Source organism: Mustela erminea, chromosome 2 (assembly GCF_009829155.1).
Source record: "Mustela erminea isolate mMusErm1 chromosome 2, mMusErm1.Pri, whole genome shotgun sequence".
Classification (NCBI taxonomy): Eukaryota; Metazoa; Chordata; class Mammalia; order Carnivora; family Mustelidae; genus Mustela; species Mustela erminea.
The window spans coordinates 152,732,533-152,752,477 of record NC_045615.1 but is presented as its reverse complement, the minus strand read 5'-3'; the positions used below and the strand labels follow the sequence as shown (position 1 = coordinate 152,752,477).

At 37.4% G+C, this 19,945-nt stretch overlaps 1 protein-coding gene across 2 annotated transcripts in view; it reads left to right on the top strand.

The window, feature by feature from the left end:
• TMPRSS11A (transmembrane serine protease 11A) overlaps window positions 1-15,125 on the top strand; it is a 52,655-nt gene extending 37,530 nt beyond the window's left edge. The window contains exons 6-10 of one of the 2 annotated variants that reach the window (XM_032334466.1): window positions 1,312-1,350; window positions 3,264-3,435; window positions 10,835-11,094; window positions 12,710-12,852; window positions 14,421-15,125. In XM_032334466.1, coding sequence (XP_032190357.1) covers window positions 1,312-1,350; window positions 3,264-3,435; window positions 10,835-11,094; window positions 12,710-12,852; window positions 14,421-14,582 — 776 coding nt within the window. In that variant the 3' untranslated portion in view covers window positions 14,583-15,125. The remainder of the gene's footprint in view (window positions 1-1,311; window positions 1,351-3,263; window positions 3,436-10,834; window positions 11,095-12,709; window positions 12,853-14,420) is intronic. The other variant, XM_032334467.1, reaches the window with a different exon arrangement.
• The last annotated feature ends 4,820 nt before the right edge of the window (window positions 15,126-19,945 follow it).

The following is a 19,945-nucleotide window of genomic DNA, read 5'->3' as shown; positions in this document are numbered from 1 at the left end:
TTATTTATTTATTTGAGAGAGAGAGCACAAGTAAGCAGAGCAGCAGGCAGAGAGAGAGGGAGAAGCAGGCTCTTCACTGAGCAGGGAGTTCAATGTGGGGCTCGATCCCAGGACCCTGGAATCATGACCTGAGCAGAAGTCAGCTGCTTAACCCACTGAGCCACCCAGACACCCATGTAAGGGTATTCTTGAATTGAATACTTTCAAAATTCCTGCTTCACAGAATTCGTCCTTACTAGTTTGCCAAGCTGGATTTATAGAAGGTGAGTAGAAAGAAACATTCTTATTTTGCACAATGTAAAGTTAGAGACAGCGAGTATGAGTCTGAAAAACATGGCACTGGTCAAAATAAGTAAAACAGTTTATCCTCATTCTGCTCAGTAAGGTTTTTTATCTTGAAAATCAACACAATTTTCAAATAACCTTCCATCAATTTAAGCTGAAATGTTCATGTGTCCTTTGTCAGATTCTTTTTTTTTTTTTTTTTTTTTTTATTTGACACACAGAGAGAGAAAGAGAGCACAACAGGGGAAGCAGCAGGCAGAGGGAGAAGCAGGCTCACAGACCGGGGAGCCCGATGCGGGGCTCAATTCCAGGACCCTGGGATCATGACCTGAGCCGAAGGCAGACACTCAACGACTGAGTCACCCAGGCATCCCAATCCTTTCTTAGGTTCTTAACTTTGTTGGAAATTGAGAAAATTTGATTTTAGCTTCTGTCCAATAATTGGTCTTTACCAATATTCAGCAGATATTGGATAAGACTACATAGTCGTTTATTCTTCAGAAAAAATTATTTTGACAATTTAGTAATTGTTTTAGAAGTATTTTAAATATAGTTTATATGGGTGGTTTCAAAGATTTTTTTTCATTCCCTTTGACTAAAGAAAGGCTTACATGAATTCTTCAATAGAAGAGATAAAAGCAGAGCTGCTCTGACAGAGGCTGGGTTTGAGCCTGGAGACCCCATCTACTTGCTCCCTCTTTCCCCGTTTTCTCTAACTCCTGAAGTGAAATCCAAAGAGGCTATATCCTGCCCACTAGGAAATCCCTGTTCTGTATTAATAAAAACTACTTGTGGGTTCAATCATCCACTATTTGTGTCTTAATCACCTACAGCTTGAGGATTTTTCCACCTACCCAGAGGTTGCCTATAAATCTCTATAAAAATCGTATACATATCTAGTTTATTGGGCTACCATTCTCCTGATTACATGCTCGGTTGTCCAGAGTTCATATATAGTCAATATCCTCTGAAAGACCAACTAAGACCATATCACATTATCAATCTATATTCCATTTTGTTTTTCAGCAATGAGCTCATCAACAGGGAAGCTAACTGTCCAAGCATGTAAGTCTAGTTAGCTTCTAAAAACAAATTCTATTTCCACATCAAAAAGGACAATGTCTTCAAGTATTACCTCATAATTTCCCATCCATGTCACACATTCTCTTTGGAAGAGAGTAACAACTGGACAACAGATGGAAATACATTTTTCTGAAACTGATTTTTTTCATCATGTTCAAGAAAAACATTTCACATAGTGGGAATTCGGGAGTAATTTAAATATGCATTTAAATTAAATTTAAATTATGCATTTCTGCCTCGGAATAAATGGGCTTGTTTTTCTAATTTTAGAAATGCTATGAAATGTTCTTTCTGCTGAGAAATAAAATTAAAGAAAGCAATAAATGGGGAGGAAATAGACCGTATTATCTATGACTGAGCTATAAAATGTGCTTAATACATTCATTTTCATGGTTGACAGCAGCTCCATCCACTCACTCCATATCACTGTGGCCTAAATTTTGAAAGATTTTATCAAAGTGGTGATGAATTTGAACAAAGGTATTCATGTCTTTGCCTCTGTATCTTGCAAACACACTATATATTTCTGTTCATTTATTCATTCATTCATTCATTCAACGAGTATCTTTTTCACATCTACCAAGTGCCAGAAAGTGAATCCCACTATGAATAAGACACAATCCCTCCTCTAAAATGAAGAGTTTGAAGGTAGGGGAAGACAAATAAATCAGGAAATGTTAAAATAGTGTGATAAATGCTACAATAGAGAAAGTACACAAGGTGATTGACAGTCAATCACAGAGTCCGCTTAACCCGGTCTTATAGGGTCAGAAAATGATCCCTGAGACAGGAGAAAGAGGAGATGCCATGAATCAAGTGGCAAGTAGAATAAGTGTCCTGGACAGGGGCAGTAGTATGTAAAAATATCTTCAGAAAAGCAAGAACATGGTCATTTCTTATAACATAAAAATGTCAGTGTAACTGGAACATAGAATGGGAAATGGGTATGATTAATAATGATCAAGGACCAGAACCATGCTGAAACATTTTTCCTTTATTTGAAAGGCAGTAAGAGAAGTCATTAAAGGGTTTACACATGTAAGAAACATCACTCAGTTTTCAGCACGGAGAATAGATCAGAAGAGCCGGACAGAAGCAGGGTGACAAACTAAAGCCATCCTAGTCCTCCAGATGAGAAAGAAGGTAGTCTACACTAGAGTGAAGGCAGAGTGGTGGAGATTTCTAAAATGACAGGCCACAGTGCTGTGTAGTCAATGTCAATAAAATGAGTTTTCTTTTTTGATACTCAATTAGTTGGAAGAAGAATTGAACTACAATATTTTCTTTATTAACACCATGTTCATGACAGGCTTAATTCTGAGAAACCCTAAGCAGCAAAATAATCTCTGATCTGATACATAACACAGTACGTGTTTATTCCCACCAATAGTGAATGGGGTATTTATGTGGAAACGCGGAACTCTCTATCCTGAAGAGTGAGAAACTGGTCATCGTACATTAACCCATGCACACCTTAGGAACTAGTCATACAGAAAAATATATGGGAGAAGGAGTTAAAACAAATGGGCAATTACTTGTCTGGGGAGCTCTTCTGGTAACAATTTCAGGTCAAAGTAACACACTGGGTCTTCAGAAACTGGGAAGCAATAGTCTCAGTAGGAGTTCCCAGGACATCTCAAGTCCTCAGGACACCTACTTTGTGATATATCAACCCTTCGTAGTTTCACATAGCTTTAGTAAGCAATATATATCCACAAATAAATACAGGGATGAGAAAAACATCAACATATCAGGGAACAAAGGGGATAGATATTAATATTGTATATGTTTATATAATGATAAATGTCAATACTAGATTAGCGCTCTCTCTTAGGTACCCTGAACCAAAGGCTATAGAGACATTTCTTATGACTTAATGATCTTATCTCTTACAGGCTGTGGTAAACGAGTTGTTCCATTAATAGTCAACAGAATAATGTCTGGAGACGTCGCAGCCAAGGCTGCCTGGCCTTGGCAAGCTTCCCTTCAGCGTAATAACGTACATCAGTGTGGGGCCACCCTGGTCAGTAATACGTGGCTCATCACAGCAGCGCACTGCTTTACGAAGTAAGTTATTGACTCTACGTTGGCCTCCACTACTGTTAAAAACTGAGTTTTATTATGTTCTGAATAATAACCAATACCCCCAAATACTACTGACGTAAATGAAAAAGTTTTCTTTCTGGTTCTTTTCTAATATAATGTTACAGTTGTATACTTCTTTGCAACATTAGTGGGCATAGTAGTAATTATCTTAGCACTCATTGGTCACGGCCTCACAGGTCTTGGGAAGGGGTGTTGGGGTATAGTTTACACAGATGTTACATTAGTTGCGGGTGTGGAACATGGTGATTCAGCTTCTCTCTGCGCTACGCTGTGCTCACCAAACGTGTAACTGCCATCCATCACCACACAACACCAGTACAGCATCACTGACTCTATTTCCCATGCTCTGCCTTTTATTCCTCAGAGTTATTCATTCTACATTTTTCTCACCCCTCAACCTTCCCCTCACCATCAGTTTGTTCTCCGACTTTATAGGTCTGATTCTACCTGTTTATTCCTTTTTTTTTTTTCAGGTTCCACACATGAGTGAAATAATATGGCATTTGTCTTTCTCGGTCTGAATTATTTATTATTAGCATAATACCTTCTAGGTTCATCCATGCTGTTGCAAATAGCATGATCTCCTCCTTTCGTATGGCTGTGTAATATTCCCGTGTGTGTGTGTGTGTGTGTGTATACACCTCACATCTTCCTTATCTATTTCTTTATCAGTGGATACTTAAGTAACTTCCATATTTGGGCCATTGTAAATAATGCTGCATTAAAACATAAGGGTGCATATAACATTTTTTGGCTTTTTTATTTTTTTAGTTTTTATTTAAATTCCAGTTAACATACAGTGTAATATTAGTTTCAACTGTACAATTTAGTGCTTCAGCACTTACATACAACACCCAGGGCTCATCATAACAACTGTACCCCTCAATCCCCACCACCTACTTAACCCATCCTTCCACTCACCACTCACCACCCCTCTGGTCACCATCAGTTTATCCTCTATAGTTAAGAGTTGTGTTTCTTTGTTTGCCTCTCCTTTGTTCCCCTATGCTCTTTGGTTTGTTTCCTAAATTCCACATACGAGTGAAACCATATACTATTTGTCCTTCTTTGACTTACTTCACTTAGCATAATGCTCTAGCTCCATCCATGTCATTGCAAATGGTTAAGATTTCACTCTTTTTTATGGCTAAGTAATATCCCATTGCATGTATATATACCATATCTTACTTATCCATTCATAATGGACATCTGGTCTGTTTCCACAATTTGGCTATTGTTAATAATGCTGCTATAAACATGCATCCCTTCGAATTAATATTTTTGTATTCCTTGGGTAAATACCTAGTAGTGTGGTTGTTAGATAATAGGGTGGTTCTACTTTCAAGTTTTTGAGGAGTCTTCATACTGTTTTCCAGAGCGGCTGCACCAGTTTGCATTCCCACCATCAGTGTGAGGGGGTTTCCCTTTTCTCCATATCCTCGCCAACACCTGTTGTTTCTTACATTATTGACTGTAGGTATTCTGACAAGTGTGTGGTGATGTCTCATTATAGCTTTGATTTAGAGTGCGTGTATCTTTTTGAATTAGTGTATTTTGTTTTCTTTGAATAAATACCCAGTAGTGGTATTACTGTGTCATATGGTAATTCTATTTTAATTTGTGAGGAACCTCTATATTGTTTTTCACAATAACTGTACCAATTTACATTCTCACCAACAGTGCTCAAGAGTCCTTTTTCTCCACATCCTGGCCAACACATTTTTCTTATCTTTCTAATTTTAGTCATTCTGATAGGTTTAAGGTGATGTCTCATTTGGGGTTTTTTATTCTTTTTTTAAATTTCATTTTATTTTATTTCTTTTCAGTGTTCCAGAATTCGTTGTTTATGCACCACACTCAGTGCTCCATGCAATACGTGCCCTCCAGAATACCCACCACCAGCCTCACCCCACCCCTCACCCCCTCCTCTCCAAAACCCTCAGTTTGTTTCTGAGTCCACAGTCTCTCATGCTTTGTCTACCTCTCAAGTTTCCTCCAACTCACTTCTCCTCTCCATCTCCCAATGTCCTCCATGTTATTCCTTATGCTCCACAAGTAAGTGAAACCATATGATAACTGATTCTCTCTGCTTGACTTATTTCACTCAGCATAATCTCTTTCAGTCTCATCCATGTTGATACAAAAGTTGGGTATTTATCCTTTCTGATGGAGGCATAATACTGCATTATATATAAGGACCATACACAAAGATAAACTCATTTGGTCTTGATTTGCATTTCTCTGATGACCAGTGATGTTGAGCACCTTTTCATATGTCTGTTGGCCATCTGTAGGTTTTCTTTGAGAAAATATCTATTTGGGCCCTCTATCCATTTTTCAGTTAGAACATTTGTTTTTGGGGGTTTGTTTGTTGTTGTTGTTGTTGTTTTGGTGTTGAGTTGTATAAATTCCTTTTATATTTTGAATATAAACCCATTATCAGATATATCATTTGCAAATATATTCTTTCACTCAGTAGGTTTCCTTCCTTTTTGTTTCGTTGATAATTTCCTTCACTGTGCAAAAGATCCCACTTAGCCAAAGCAATCTTAGGAAAAAATAGGGCTATAGGAATCACAATCCCAGTTTTCAAGGTAGACTACAAAGTTGTACTCAAGACAATATGACATTGGCACAAAAATAGACACACAAGTCAATAGAGCAGAATAAAGTTCCCAGAAATAAACCCACCATTATATGGTCAATTAATCTGTGACAAAGGAGACAAGAATATACAAGGGGAAAATACAGTCTTTTCAACAAATGGTGTTGGGAAAACTGGACAGCTACATGCAAAAAAATGAAGCTGTACCACCATCTTATAACATACACAAAAATAAACTCAAAGTGGATTAAAGACCTACATGTGAGACCTGAAACTATAAAATTCCTAGAAGAAAACAGGCAACAATCTCTTTGACATAAGCTGTGGAAACATTTTTCTAGACATGTTTGCTTGGGTAAGGGAAACAAAAGCAAAATTAAACTATACCAAAACTACACTACCATTTTGGGACTACACCAAAATAAAAAGCTTTTGTGTGGTGAAGGAAGACATTAACAAAATAAAACAAAAGACAGCTTACCAAATGGGAAAAGTTATTTGCAAATAAAATTCTGACTTAGGATACCGTAATAAATTCTGCCTGCCTGAGTCCAAATCTGTACAGAGACTTAGATTCTTAAAGTTTGAAAAACATCAGAGCTCAATAGGGCAATATGTTAGAATGCACAGAAATCCCTTATGCAGATACCCAGTTTGTCCTTGAATATACCAAAGGAATGAAGGGCTTACTCTCTCCAAAGTTTTCCAGTTTTGTGGTAGATGGTTCTACTTGTGCAAATATCTTTATAACGCTCAATGCCAAATCTGCAACCTAATAACTTCCACCATTGATATTTGTTCTTTGATCTGGAGCAGCAAGGATCAAATTTCTTTCTTTTCACCATAGAACCATGCAAAGAAAAATTTCCTTATTTTCTCTTTTTCAAGCCAAACAATATAAAATGAGTGAAAATCTCCAAACCGTATGTGAAAATAAATATCACTACTTTATTTCACAGCATCAGCTTCAGATGCCCTACAATCTTGGTTCTTCTCCTGTAAATGTTCTTGATTTTGTCAGTGTCTCCCTTAAAATACACTTCTCAAAATAGATAATATGATCAATGTCATAGTGACAAAGTAAAATGGGAAGGCTTCTGAAAACATAAACATTATAAATTGAATGTGATCGTAATAGGTAGCTCGAAAACTAAACAATTCTCACTAAAGGATCATGATTAACAATTGTTATTAAAATGCTGAGGATGTTTTTTATGGCCCACCAAAGACCTTAATCCTGCACCCTGTCCTAGACAGTGTATTTTCTAGGGTTGGCAGATGATGTGGAAGTTATAATCAACAAAGTAGCTGATGACAGATGCTGGAAAGGATGACAAATGTTTGGGTAAGAAAAACAGAAATTTCAAAAAGACATTAATTATATTAGAGTAATAAGCAAGAACTATATGATTAATTTTAGTTGGTATAAATGTAAGACTCTAAATAGGTCCAAAAAAATCCAAGTGTATCAGTACCAAAATCATATTTGTGTTTTAACATGTGAAAATTGTTTAGAAATTTGAGTCAGAAAAAAACACGCTATGAGTCAGTTGTTCACAAAACTACATGGTGATTTAAATTGTATTAAGAGAACTACAGATTCCAAAATAAAGGAGACTCTTCGTTGGTCAAATCCTGACTAGGATAGTGAATTCTGTCCTGGAAAGCAGACTTAAAAGAAAACATAGTGAAATGAAATACTCTTAGAGTATAGAGTGTTGGATGATAAAGAAAGGTAATAGTATAACCATATAGCCTTGCCATGTAAACCCTATGTCTGAGACGCTTTCCTGTGGAAGAGAATTAAGGTATCAAGGAAGAACTGTCAACAGTTAGAGCTGCTCAGACATGCGAGGTATCCCAAGGTGAAGAAAGAGGTGGGAAAGGAGAGGCCCCCACCTGCAGGATTTAAGCAAAAAGAATTGCTACTGGAGAGTGTGTGCTTACAACAGCAACTATTAATCATTTATTAAGCTCCCATGTGCTACAAATTTTTAGTTAGATGCTTAAGATTTGTTTTATATAATTCTTACACTTGCCTCATTAAGTAAAGCCTGCTTGATAAGCCCTTTTACACTGAGGGAAATAAGGAAAGTTAAGTTGAGGTGCCTGGGTGGCTCAGTCAGTTAAGCATCAACTCTTGATTTGGGCTCAGGTCACGATCTCAGGGTTGTGAGATCAAGCCCCAGCAGTTGGGCCCCATGCCCAGCACTTAAGGTTCTCTCTCTCCTTCTCTCCCTGTGCCCCTCTCCCTGATCACACACATTTTCTCTCTCTCATTAAAATGAATAAATTTAACAAAAAAAAAAAAAGTTAAGTAACTTGCCCAAAGTCACAATTGTTAGGGAATGGTGGAACCGAACCTAGGCATATATGTCTGCCTCATGAAAAGTCCCATCTTTCAAGCACTGGATCAGTGAAAAGACCAAATGACTTTCTATGGCCTTCCCTACTCTGAGATTATTTCATACCATTGCAGACTTATATGAAATTAACACTTTAAGAACTCTCATCACATGATTGATTTTCAAGCTAATAATCAACAAAATTCCCAGATCCTTTTTACAGGGATGGTTTCCAGATAGGAGTCCCACTTTGATTTCTTACATTTTAGATGGGGAACCAAATTACTGGTTTATACTTATCACCATTAAATTGTATCCTTTTTTTATTTGGGCCTGGATTAAGAATTTAGAAAGTTTATCTGTAATCTTCACTTAGTATCTCTCATGTCAGAGGTTTATTTCGGGCTCATTATCTACAAACATAACAAATACAAGCTGCATTAAATGGTATCAGGGCATCGTCCGAAAGTTCTAGAATGATCGTTTCCGTTTGAATAAATAGTATTCAAGGTCTGTCCTTTGCATTCCCAAGTTCAAAATACTTTATTTATGCTAAGTTTATCTAGGCATAATTGAGAGAGAAAATTTACATCCATAAAACTCACAAAAAACTGAATTATAAAAAAAGTCATATTTATACAATATGAATAATTGTGTTCACAAACAATTTTTTTTTTTTTAAGAGAGAAAGAGAGCATGAGCAGAGAGGGAGCAGAGAGAGAATTTTAAGCAGGCTCCATGCTTAGGGCAGAGCCAAACATGGGGCTTGATCTCACAACTCCAAGATCATGACCTGAGCCCAAATCAAGAGTTCCACACTTAACTGACTGAGCCACCCATGTGCTCCCCACAATCCAATTTTTATTTAGTTTTTCTCATTAAAGTATTTTTGCACATAAAAATTACATATAAAAACACAACTTAAATTTTAAGTTGCCTTAGAGAAAAAAATAATAATCCCAACACAATTACAGCTTTCAAATTGGACTTAAACCCCATGATATATGCTTATATCCTTCTTTCTATGACTAAAACTACCTATTAAGAAATAATGTGGTCAAGAAACAAGTATCTCTATGGGCACTATCTCTCTCTGCTTATCCCTTATGGGTAATGTTAGTTCAATTACTTAGTTAAGAACACCAATCTTGCTACTAATAAATAGATTGTAGTGAGAGACCATGTCTAATAAATAGAAGAGCCAGAGAGGCAAGAAGACATGATAGAAGGCAAATAATTTAACCCATCTAGAATTTATTTTCCTTAAGTATAAAACAAAGACTTTACTGGATGATCTTTTGTTACTAGACAACCTTTCCAGTCTTCATCCATACCAGATCCACAGTTGCTCAAGCCCCCAAGTTACAAGTCACCCATATTTGGTCATTTTTCACAAGGCTTCTGACAACTTTTTCCTTGTTAATTCTTGCCCTCCAACAATCTATTCTCCAGAAAGAACTTATGTAATTTTTTTTAATGTACAAGAGACTACATTACTCATGGCTTAAAATCATCCAAGGAATTCCCATAGCTCTTGAATGAAATCTAAACTCTTTATTCATGACATGTAAGAAACACCCAAATCTGGTTCCTGCTACCTCGCCAGCTTCATTTCCCACCATTCCTCCCTTGTGTCTTGAACTATAGCCCAGCTGGTATCAGGCCTTGGCAGGCTGGTCTGGAAACTTGTCTCCCTGTCTTCTCACAGCTGACTCCTCATCAACCATGTCTCAATCTCAACATATTCTCCGGGTGCCTGGGGGGCTCAGTGGGTTAAACCTCTGCCTTCAGCTCAGGTCAGCGTCTCAGGTTCTCTGCTCAGCAGGGAGCCTGCTTCCCCACCACCCCCACCCCCTCCTGCCTCCTCGCCTATTTGTGATCTCTCTCTCTGTCAAATAAATAAATAAAATCTAAAAAACAAATAAATAAATAAACATCATATTCTCAAAAGAGAATTATCTACCTACACACACTCCCATATTCTATTCAATTGCTCTATTTTTTATTCATAACTGTGATTACTGCTTGGATTTATTTTTCTGCTAATTTGTTTTGCTTTTTTCCTTCACTGGAATCGAATACAGCCATCAGCAGGCACTTTTTCTATCTGGTTCATCACTTTCACCATATAAGGCTCATCACATAGAATTTCAATAAATATTTGTTGAAGAGATAAATGAATGGTAGTTTATATGCTTAACAGTTCTGAAATTCATAGTTCTTTTTTGGACCCCAGCTCTAAGATACTGTTTGTACACAGTTTATTTTTTCAAAATAGCAATAGACTGGATTTAAAGGTCAAAGGAAACTATCATTACAACATATATTTTTAAGATGGAGTTTTTTATTAGCCTTTATGTAATCATTATAGTGCAGTTTATATATTCTGTTCATTTCTAACATTTTCCAGTAATGCAAATCCACGTCAATGGACTGTTAGTTTTGGAACGACAATCAACCCTCCATTAATGAAAAGAAATGTCAGAAGAATTATTGTCCACGAAAGATACCACTTCCCAGCAAGAGAGTACGATATTGCTGCCGTGCAGTTCTCTCCCAGGGTCACCTTTACCGATGACATCCGCCGGGTTTGTCTGCCAGAAGCCTCTGCATCCTTCCAACCAAATTCCACGGTCTATATCACAGGATTTGGAGCACTCTTCTACGGTGGTCAGTATCTCAGAAAGGACCACAAGCACTATGTCCAGTTTAGGACAGTGTGATTGAACCTCCATCAATATTATCCTGCCACCCATTTCCACACAGCTTGGTTGGATTTGTTGAGTGCTCTTATTTTGTAAGTGACAGAAACTCAACTCTTACTAAAGTAAAGATAATAATAAAATGGCAAATTTGGCCCTTGTAATTTAGAAGTCAAGAGAGATGACACGAGTCTGGTTTCAGACATAGCTGGATTCAGGAGTATGATGTATGATGTCACTTGATTCTGAATGTCTGAATCTTCCTATTTCTGGCTTGTTCTCCCCGAGGCTGCCTTCATATGGAGGGATTCTAGCTCCCCATAGTATCAAAGGTGGCCAGCAACACAGGGGTCTACATCATCTTCCCCTAGTAGCTGCAGAGGGAAGAACATGTCGTCTTGGCCAGAATCGACATTAAGTCCTGAAAAGGTCTCTTGTGGCCCTGTTTGTGTCCAGGGGTACTTGGATTGACTGGCAAACTCAAACCCTCACTCCTGTGCCTATGCCGAGAAAGGCAGGTGTGGGATAAGCAGGCTGTGAGAATCACAAGGCCTAAGGGAGAGGCAGTTTGGAACAGATGGGCTTCAAGGAAGACATAAATGAAGCAAATATCTCCTCAGCAAAACTAGAGTCTATTTCTATGCGCTGTTTTCGATGCGGTGCCAAGTACTTACCACGCATGTTGTCATCCTCATGCCCACCCTCACGCCAAGACCCCTCCCTCCATGGCCCGCTTTTGTGAGCCTCCCTCAGCCCTTTTCATCTCCTTCTCCTCTTGGTTTGCTCCACTACTCATTTTACCTTCCTCGGTCCCCTTACAGGTTTTCCTGTTGCTCAGCTGCAATGGCCAGTTGCAGCAAAATCTGCTTCACAACGACAGAAGTTAATTTAAAAGGGATCAGGGATCAGAATACTGTGTAGGGGAAGGCAGGGAAAAATGAAACAAGATGAAACCAGAGAGGGAGACAAACCATAAGAGACTCTTAATGTCACAAAACAAACTGAGGGTTGCAGGGTGGGGGGTGGAGGAGGGAGGGGGTGGCTGGTGATGGACACTGGGGAGGGTGTGTGCTATGGGGAGTGCTGTGAAGTGTGTAAGACTGAAGAGTCACAGACCTGTACCCCTGAAACAAATAATACAGTATATGTTAATTCAAAAAAAGAATACTGTGTAGAGATAGTCTCTGATAACAAAGATTCCATGATCTTCTCCAAAATGATTTAACTTGATATTAAACTTAAACTTAAACTTCCAATAAATAAAAATGATTTTGTTTGATACACTCTGGATCATAAAATCCAGTCTAGATACATACATATAACGACATCAAGAGAGTTTGCTCTCTGGGAAATGTTTTTATTCCTAGTATAGGTATTTTTAAAATGTAATAAGGATAATAATTATCATTTAAATGTGCCAGAATTTAAAAGGAAATCTTTTCTCTAGAAACTGTTTACATCAACCTCATTCTGTATTGACAATTTTAAGTATGAAATAGATTAGATTAGAAAAAAGTTCACTCGCTTCATTCTAGCTAAGGATGTTGATTGTGAACACTAAAATGACTTTGTTTTTCCTGAAGGGAAATCCCAAAATAATCTTCGAGAAGCCAAACTGAAAATCATAAGTGATGACGTGTGCAAGCAACCGCATGTATATGGCCGTGATATAAAATTTGGAATGTTTTGTGCTGGATATCTAGAAGGAAAGTATGATGCTTGCAGGGTAGGTAGAGATTATTTTAATATCATTAATTCAAAACTCTTCTATCTCTTTCAAGAAATATTCTGTGCTATTTATGTTAGTATCAACATGGACATCTTGTCAGTTCAATAATTGTTAAATGCAGCAAAAATTATGAGGGTGTGAAATTATAATTCGTATTTGAGGGGACCCCAAGTAATCAGCATAAGGAGGCTGACAGGCCATACCGCTGAGGGAGAAGGTGGATCAGGTCATGTTGGGATCACCTGGTGCCCTTTCCAGTGCCTTCCTCTGCTGTCCAACAGCTATGCAGCCTGTATGCTTTCTGACCAAGGTAGAAAGTGTATTTCTTCCTGAAAGCACTTGCTTTATAACATGAAATTCTTGAAAATTCCAAGGAGGTGACTCTACATGGTGAAATACCAAAATTGTTTTGATATTAGTGGCAGAAAACTCTGCCCAGAGTCCCACAAATTACACACGTAAACCTCTGTCAGAAAAGGAGCAGGGAGTTTTATGGCCCATGGGCTGAGCAAGAGCAGAAGCTGGTACATGTCCAGCCTCCGTTGCTGAGAATGTGGAGGGAGGCAGCTAGAATTCAGAGAATGCACAGAGAGTTCCAAACCATGATGCACAAGGAGAAGGTGGTGACAGGAGCCCATTTGCAGACAGCACATTGGAATCCTAGGCAAATGGTGAGATCAGTGTTATACCTCAGGAAAGAGATGGTCATAAAGAGATTTCACTGAAACGGGAAACAGAGGTAAGATGCCTGCTCCATGACTGTGCAAGTCAGTGGTAAGGCAAAGCTTTAGCCATAGAAAACTTGGGGAAAATATTGAGAAGGTGACCCAGGGACAGGGTCCAAGACAGGAATACAGTGATTATAACTGAGGTTCATGGTGAGGGGTTTAGTCTGTCCAATAAAACTGAGATCCAAGCACCCTGCTTGGAGTCAGAAAAACCAACACCAGCTAGATAGACTTTCTGTGTTGTGTACTTGAAATTTGCCAGTAGACCTTAGTCATTCTTAAAACACACATATACAGGGACGCCTGGGTGGCTCAGTTGGTTAAGCAGCTGCCTTCGGCTCAGGTCATGATCCCAGCATCCTGGGATCGAGTCCCACATCGGGCTCCTTGCTCAGCGGGGAGCCTGCTTCTCCCTCTGCCTCTGCCTGCCATTCTGTCTGCCTGTGCTCGCTCTCTCCCCCTCTCTCTCTCTGATAAATAAATAAAATCTTAAAAAAAAAACCACATATACATACACACACACAGTAACTATGTGAAGTGATAAATGTGTTAATTAACTGATTGTGGTAATCATTTTACAAAGTGTATGTCTATTAAATATCATGTTGTACACTTTAAATATACACAATTTTATTTGTCAATTATGTCTATAAAGCTGAAAAAATTAAAATGTGGAAAATGAAATTTAAGGCTTTTAGAACTTTTGGAATCCATGTTTCAATTAACTTGTCTATAATTGGTAATCAATACGCTATCGAACAATAAAATATGTGGTTCATAAGAGTATTTTAAGTAACAAGCTTTATATTTAGCTAATACTCTTTCTTTTATTTTCAGGGTGATTCTGGGGGACCTCTAGTCATAAAGGATCTTAAAGATACCTGGTATCTCATTGGAATTGTAAGCTGGGGAGACAACTGTGGTCAAAAGAACAAACCTGGAGTCTACACAAAAGTGGTTTATTACCGAAACTGGATCACTTCAAAAACGGGCCTCTAATTCACTCTAAAAGTTAGATATTGAGTGCTGTGAGCAGGCTATATATGTATGAGAATTTACATATTCAGTGAATGTAGTACAATGAAGTGAGATTAAATGACATTATTTATTATAGAATCACTTCAATTAAGCAATGACTCATAGCCAATTTATAAGGAATTTAAATCCTTATAAATTTGCAAAGTAGTGGATCAGTTTAGCCTGGAAGGGAGAATATAGCAGAAACACTCAGTTCTTTACATCATGTAAGCTGGAGTATAAAAGAGGTGTAATGCAAATTTTTTAAAATAATCCATGATTTTTAGAATGTCTTTGTCAAAAAGGTCCCCAAAAAGTGAGAAAGTTTTTAATCTCTTTAAGAGTTCAAGAAAACCTTATATAATTTCTTATCATTTCTCCTGAGTCACAAATACATTTTTAAATTTTTTTCTTGTTACTCCAAGTTTTCCAAAGAGATTTTTCACCATTCACCATAATATATTTTCTACTTATAAACTCTATGGAAGGATCTTTGAAAAAAAAAAAAAGGTTACACCTAGGAAACAAAGTATGGTGAAACCTTCCTAATGTCTTAGTGATTTTTTTAAAATACAGACACATAGAGAAAGAGAAATGCTGATTTATATATCCAGAGAAATCCTGATTAATAAATAAGTATACATAATAACTAGATCATCAGAAATGTATCTTTGGTACAAAAACTGGGGGAAGGTAATGGTAACTTCATGATCATGAATGGCACAAAAATTTGACATTTCATAGATCCGTTTACATGTTTGAACCCAGGAGGTGGTTCTATACATTATTGTAAGGTTAAATGCCTTGAAAAAAATTGAGAATTTACTAATATGTTGAATAATCAATGAGCTTCATCTTTCTGCATAAAAAGAAACATTCTAACCTTTGAACTGCTGCAGCCAATGATCTCTTAAGGCTTGGGGCAGTAGCCTAACTGTTGCAACCATGAAACACTAGTTTAAAAAATTTTTGATAAATATAAATTTTAGGACCTACCCCATAGAACACATGAACAAAGTGATCTGAAAAAAACAAATGTACCCCCAAAGCATCTCATGAAGACATTAGGAGGGTCAGGCTTGTGGAAACAGTTACTCTGTGACAACGTCAGCTAAAAATCAGATTTACGAGCAGGGTGTCTTTTATTCATATAGGCCTAATAGAAGCCAAACCACTGAAAAATTGAGTTACTTCAATACAATGTCTCCTCATGGGCTATCAATAAGGCATGAAAATAATATTGCAATAATCTAAAAGACATTAACAAATTATACACACATACACACACACACACACACACACAGATCCATAACCTAGACTCACAGAGTTTTAAAGCTTAGGAAAGTCTGCAAAACATGCAGACCAACACACCTATGGTTCAGATAGCTGAAGCCATAAATGACTTGGTGAACCTATATGTAGTTTGTATCCTCAGCAGGCCTGGAACAACCCCGGTACCAATTTCACATGCCCTTTCCCTTACAAAATTCCTTTCTGATCACCTATATTTATTAAATAGTCTGCTCTATAAGAATTTCAGTGACTTCTATTGAATCTATTTTAAATTAGAAAACTCTTAGGTTAAGAATTTTGAATGATGTGATTTACTTGGGCAGCTGGCTGCCTGTTCTTTAAACTCACTTCAAGATAAAAGTTGTTTCTTCACATATAAAAATATACATAGCCTTTTAAATTAGTTGATATTATGGTGGTAACATATAATTCTGCTTTTAATGTCAAGATTCAAAAAATGATCCTAGATTTACAAACTTTATATTGCTAAACTGTTACATGCACCATTTCATTCTGGTTCACATATAAGCAAGTACTGATACATCATTTTAAATCTAATAATAAAGTTGATGAACAGAGCATTCTACAAATAATCTCACTGAGTCTGTGTTAGACCAAATCTTAGCATGAATCTTACAACTGCTGTTAGGAATTGCATTTCTCTTAATTAACTATTTTAGGTCATTTTGGTTATTGTGATAACCAAAAGTATCTCCACACATTGATAAATGTCCTCTGTTGAGAACTATTGTTCTGAAAGCATTTGATCGTGTTTAGAAAGGCAAGAGATGAGAAATGCAAGCCACCGGGGTGGCTCAGTTGGTTAAGTGTCCTACTCTTAGTCTTGAGATTCTCTCTCTCTGCTTTCCCCCATTCTCTCTCTCTCTCCCTCTCTCTAAAATAAATGAATAAATAAAATATCCAAAAAAAAAAAAAGGCAAGCAAGAGATACCTCAAAATTATGACACTGATTATTCAAAACTTATGGTCTCCTGATCAAACTGACGTTTCTAAAATAAGTAGCAGAATAAGACAGTGGCTATTTAAAATACAGACTGATCCCCGTATACACAGTGTGCTTGAAGGATTTCTCTCATACCCTTGCCTAAAGTAGGTAGAGTATATTCATGTATTGCCATTAACCATTACCATGAAGGTAAGCTTTTATAAATACACCCTCTAGTAAAGTTTCTCTATCTGGTCCGCAATCCACAATAGAAAATGTATTTCACAAGCTCCATAAAAACATAACAAAGTGCATATATATTAAAATATTAAAAACTGAAACAGAAGTTTCATAAAATAATACTTACACTACTGAGTGCAGTAAAATCCAATATTTTCTATTCTATTCTATTTCAGTTTTTTATAATGCTTGCCCCACCAAGTAAATTAATTTCAAAACCTAGTGGGCCATGACTTGCAGTGCCTATAGAACATTCTAGAATAATAACCCACAATTATGAACACCATATTGTTATTATCGCACCTATTCCTACTGCTCTCTCCACCTTCAGCCTCTCCCCCACTCTACCCATTTAGCAAATTGCAGCTCAGTTATGATGCTATTCAATAACATTGCTCCCACGCACTTAAATCTTCACTGGTTTCCTCTTAGCCTGACAAATAGTCTAAATCCATGTCACCATAGCTTTTAGTCCCTGCACAATCTGCCAACAACCAACAGAATCCTTGTTTTGCTGGTGCTTAGTGCACAAAAATTTCTTTGTTCCTCCTCTAAAGTATTTTTCATACTTTGCATTATAGTTTTAAAGTATATATATTATCTGAACTATTCTTTTTTGCAATAAAAGGTTTTATTTTTTTTTATAATTTTTTTTACTTTTTATTAACATATAATGTATTATTAGCCCCAGGGGTACAGGTCTGTGAATTGCCAGGTTTACACACTTTACAGCACTCACCATAACACATACCCTCCCCAATGTCCATACTCCCACCCCCCTCTCCCAACCCCCCTCCACCCAGCAACCCTCAGTTTGTTTTGTGAGATTAAGAGTCTTTTATGGTTTGTCTCCCACCCAATCCCATCTTGTTTCATTTATTCTTTTCCTACCCCCAAACCCTCCATGTTGCCTCTGAACTATTCTTTTAAGTTCCATCAGGCTAAACACTGCTGTACTCATTTTTTTATTGCCCACAATATTATAATATTCTGTATATATTAGGTTTAGTGAAAGAATAAACTCACAGAGGCAAATTATGATTCTTATGAAGGTAAAATGCCTCAGTTCTCAATTATTAACTGCTTCTCCCACGTCACTTTCCTTTCCAGCATGTGCTGGTCCTCTTTTTCATATTCCTGAGTGTTCCTAAAGACCTCCTCCTCCCCCTCCACCAGAAGTAATCAAAATACAGTAAGGAATGCATGATAGTGGCCTTTCAGGAGGCCCTCTACCTCAAAAACTCTTCCCCATATCCCTTAAATGAGCGCATCCCAAACCCATAGGGATACTTGGAAATTAAGGTTAAAAATCTCCCTTTCCATGTCATCAGTTTCATTTGGTCTACTGGGACTGTCCTTTCCTCCTGTTTTCTCATGGACCTCGCAAAGTTGAATACTTCCAAATGGCCATGTTAGATGACAATATTCTTCTGATGGAGGCCTTATTCTGTTGAATTTGCCTAATAGGAGACAATGGAGATAAAACTAAAACTCATATGCCATACACCTACTTTTTAAAAGGTCACAGAAATAAAGGAATTTGAATTTCAAAAAAGGTATTTGGCTTATTGATTGTAGTTATCTGTATAAGACTGTTCTTTTCATTTCCATTAGTAATCAAGATTTAACTGATTAATGTTTTAAAACTGTGGTAACTAACATAACAATAATAAATACATACATACATACATACATACATACATACACTTTTTTTCTGTTTTCCAAGTTCAGGAGACTCCATTCACACCAGAATCACTAAATTAAATACAGGGCAAAAACCAAAACTGCAACAGTAAAATCCAAAAATGGGCTAATGGAAGTGATCTGTGCCTCATGGGCAAATGAAGGACAAGAAACTCAGGGATGGTGTAAAGACTCTTTGGAATGTAAGTACATGCCATGCCAGGAAAACCCAAACTGGAAGGAAAATGTCACATTTTAGATACGTAACTGAAAAATCATTTTTCCACAACTGTGGTATTTTGACCTAAAGTTAGAATTGTGGAGGTCCTATTTTAGAGAGAAGCTATATCAAAAGCCATCTTAGAGACTTTTTTTTAAGATTTTATTTATTTATTTGACAGAGAGAGATCACAAGCAGGCAGAGAGAGAGGAAGGGAAGCAGCCTCCCCGCCAAGTGGAGAGCTCAATGTGGGGCTCGATGTGGGGCTTGATTCAGGGCTCGATCCCCTGGGATCATGGCCTCAGCAGAAGGCAGAGGTTTTAACCCACTGAGCCACCCAGGTGCCCCAAAAGCCATTTTACAGATTTTTAATCTGAACATGAAAGCCATTGTGGAGGGGAATCTAGATACAAATCTGCTTAGGTAGAAACAAGGTAAATCTGAAAGAGTAAGTGCAAAGGAAAATCTGGAAATTCAGAACCTAATTCTTGGAATAACTAATGGCAAAATGAGGCAGATTTTAATAGAGTAACATTATTGTTACTTACAAAAATAATGGTAGATGATTAAAGATACTATCTTAGGTTTATTCATTGGAAGACCCACACTGCTTGCTACATTTCCAAGGTGAAAGGTGGGTTATTATCATAACATCTTTAGTCTGTTGGGTTCTCTGACTCAGGTTAATATTATTGGGATATGTAGATATAAGCTAGAGTGGGGTCTTAATTAATTGGCAAAGGGGGGAGCTGAGGAAGAAAAGAGGTATGAGGATGAATGGGGAAACTGAAGCAGAAAGTTAGGAGATTAATATTAATAGTTACCATCACCTCGAAGGGGCCCAGCAGAACTCCTGGTACTGGCCATAGGAGAGTCAGAGTATATTCTACACAATAGCCTTCCCTAAGTTTGAAAATTCAGCATCCCGAAGGATGCCACACAGTTGACATACCACTGGCACCT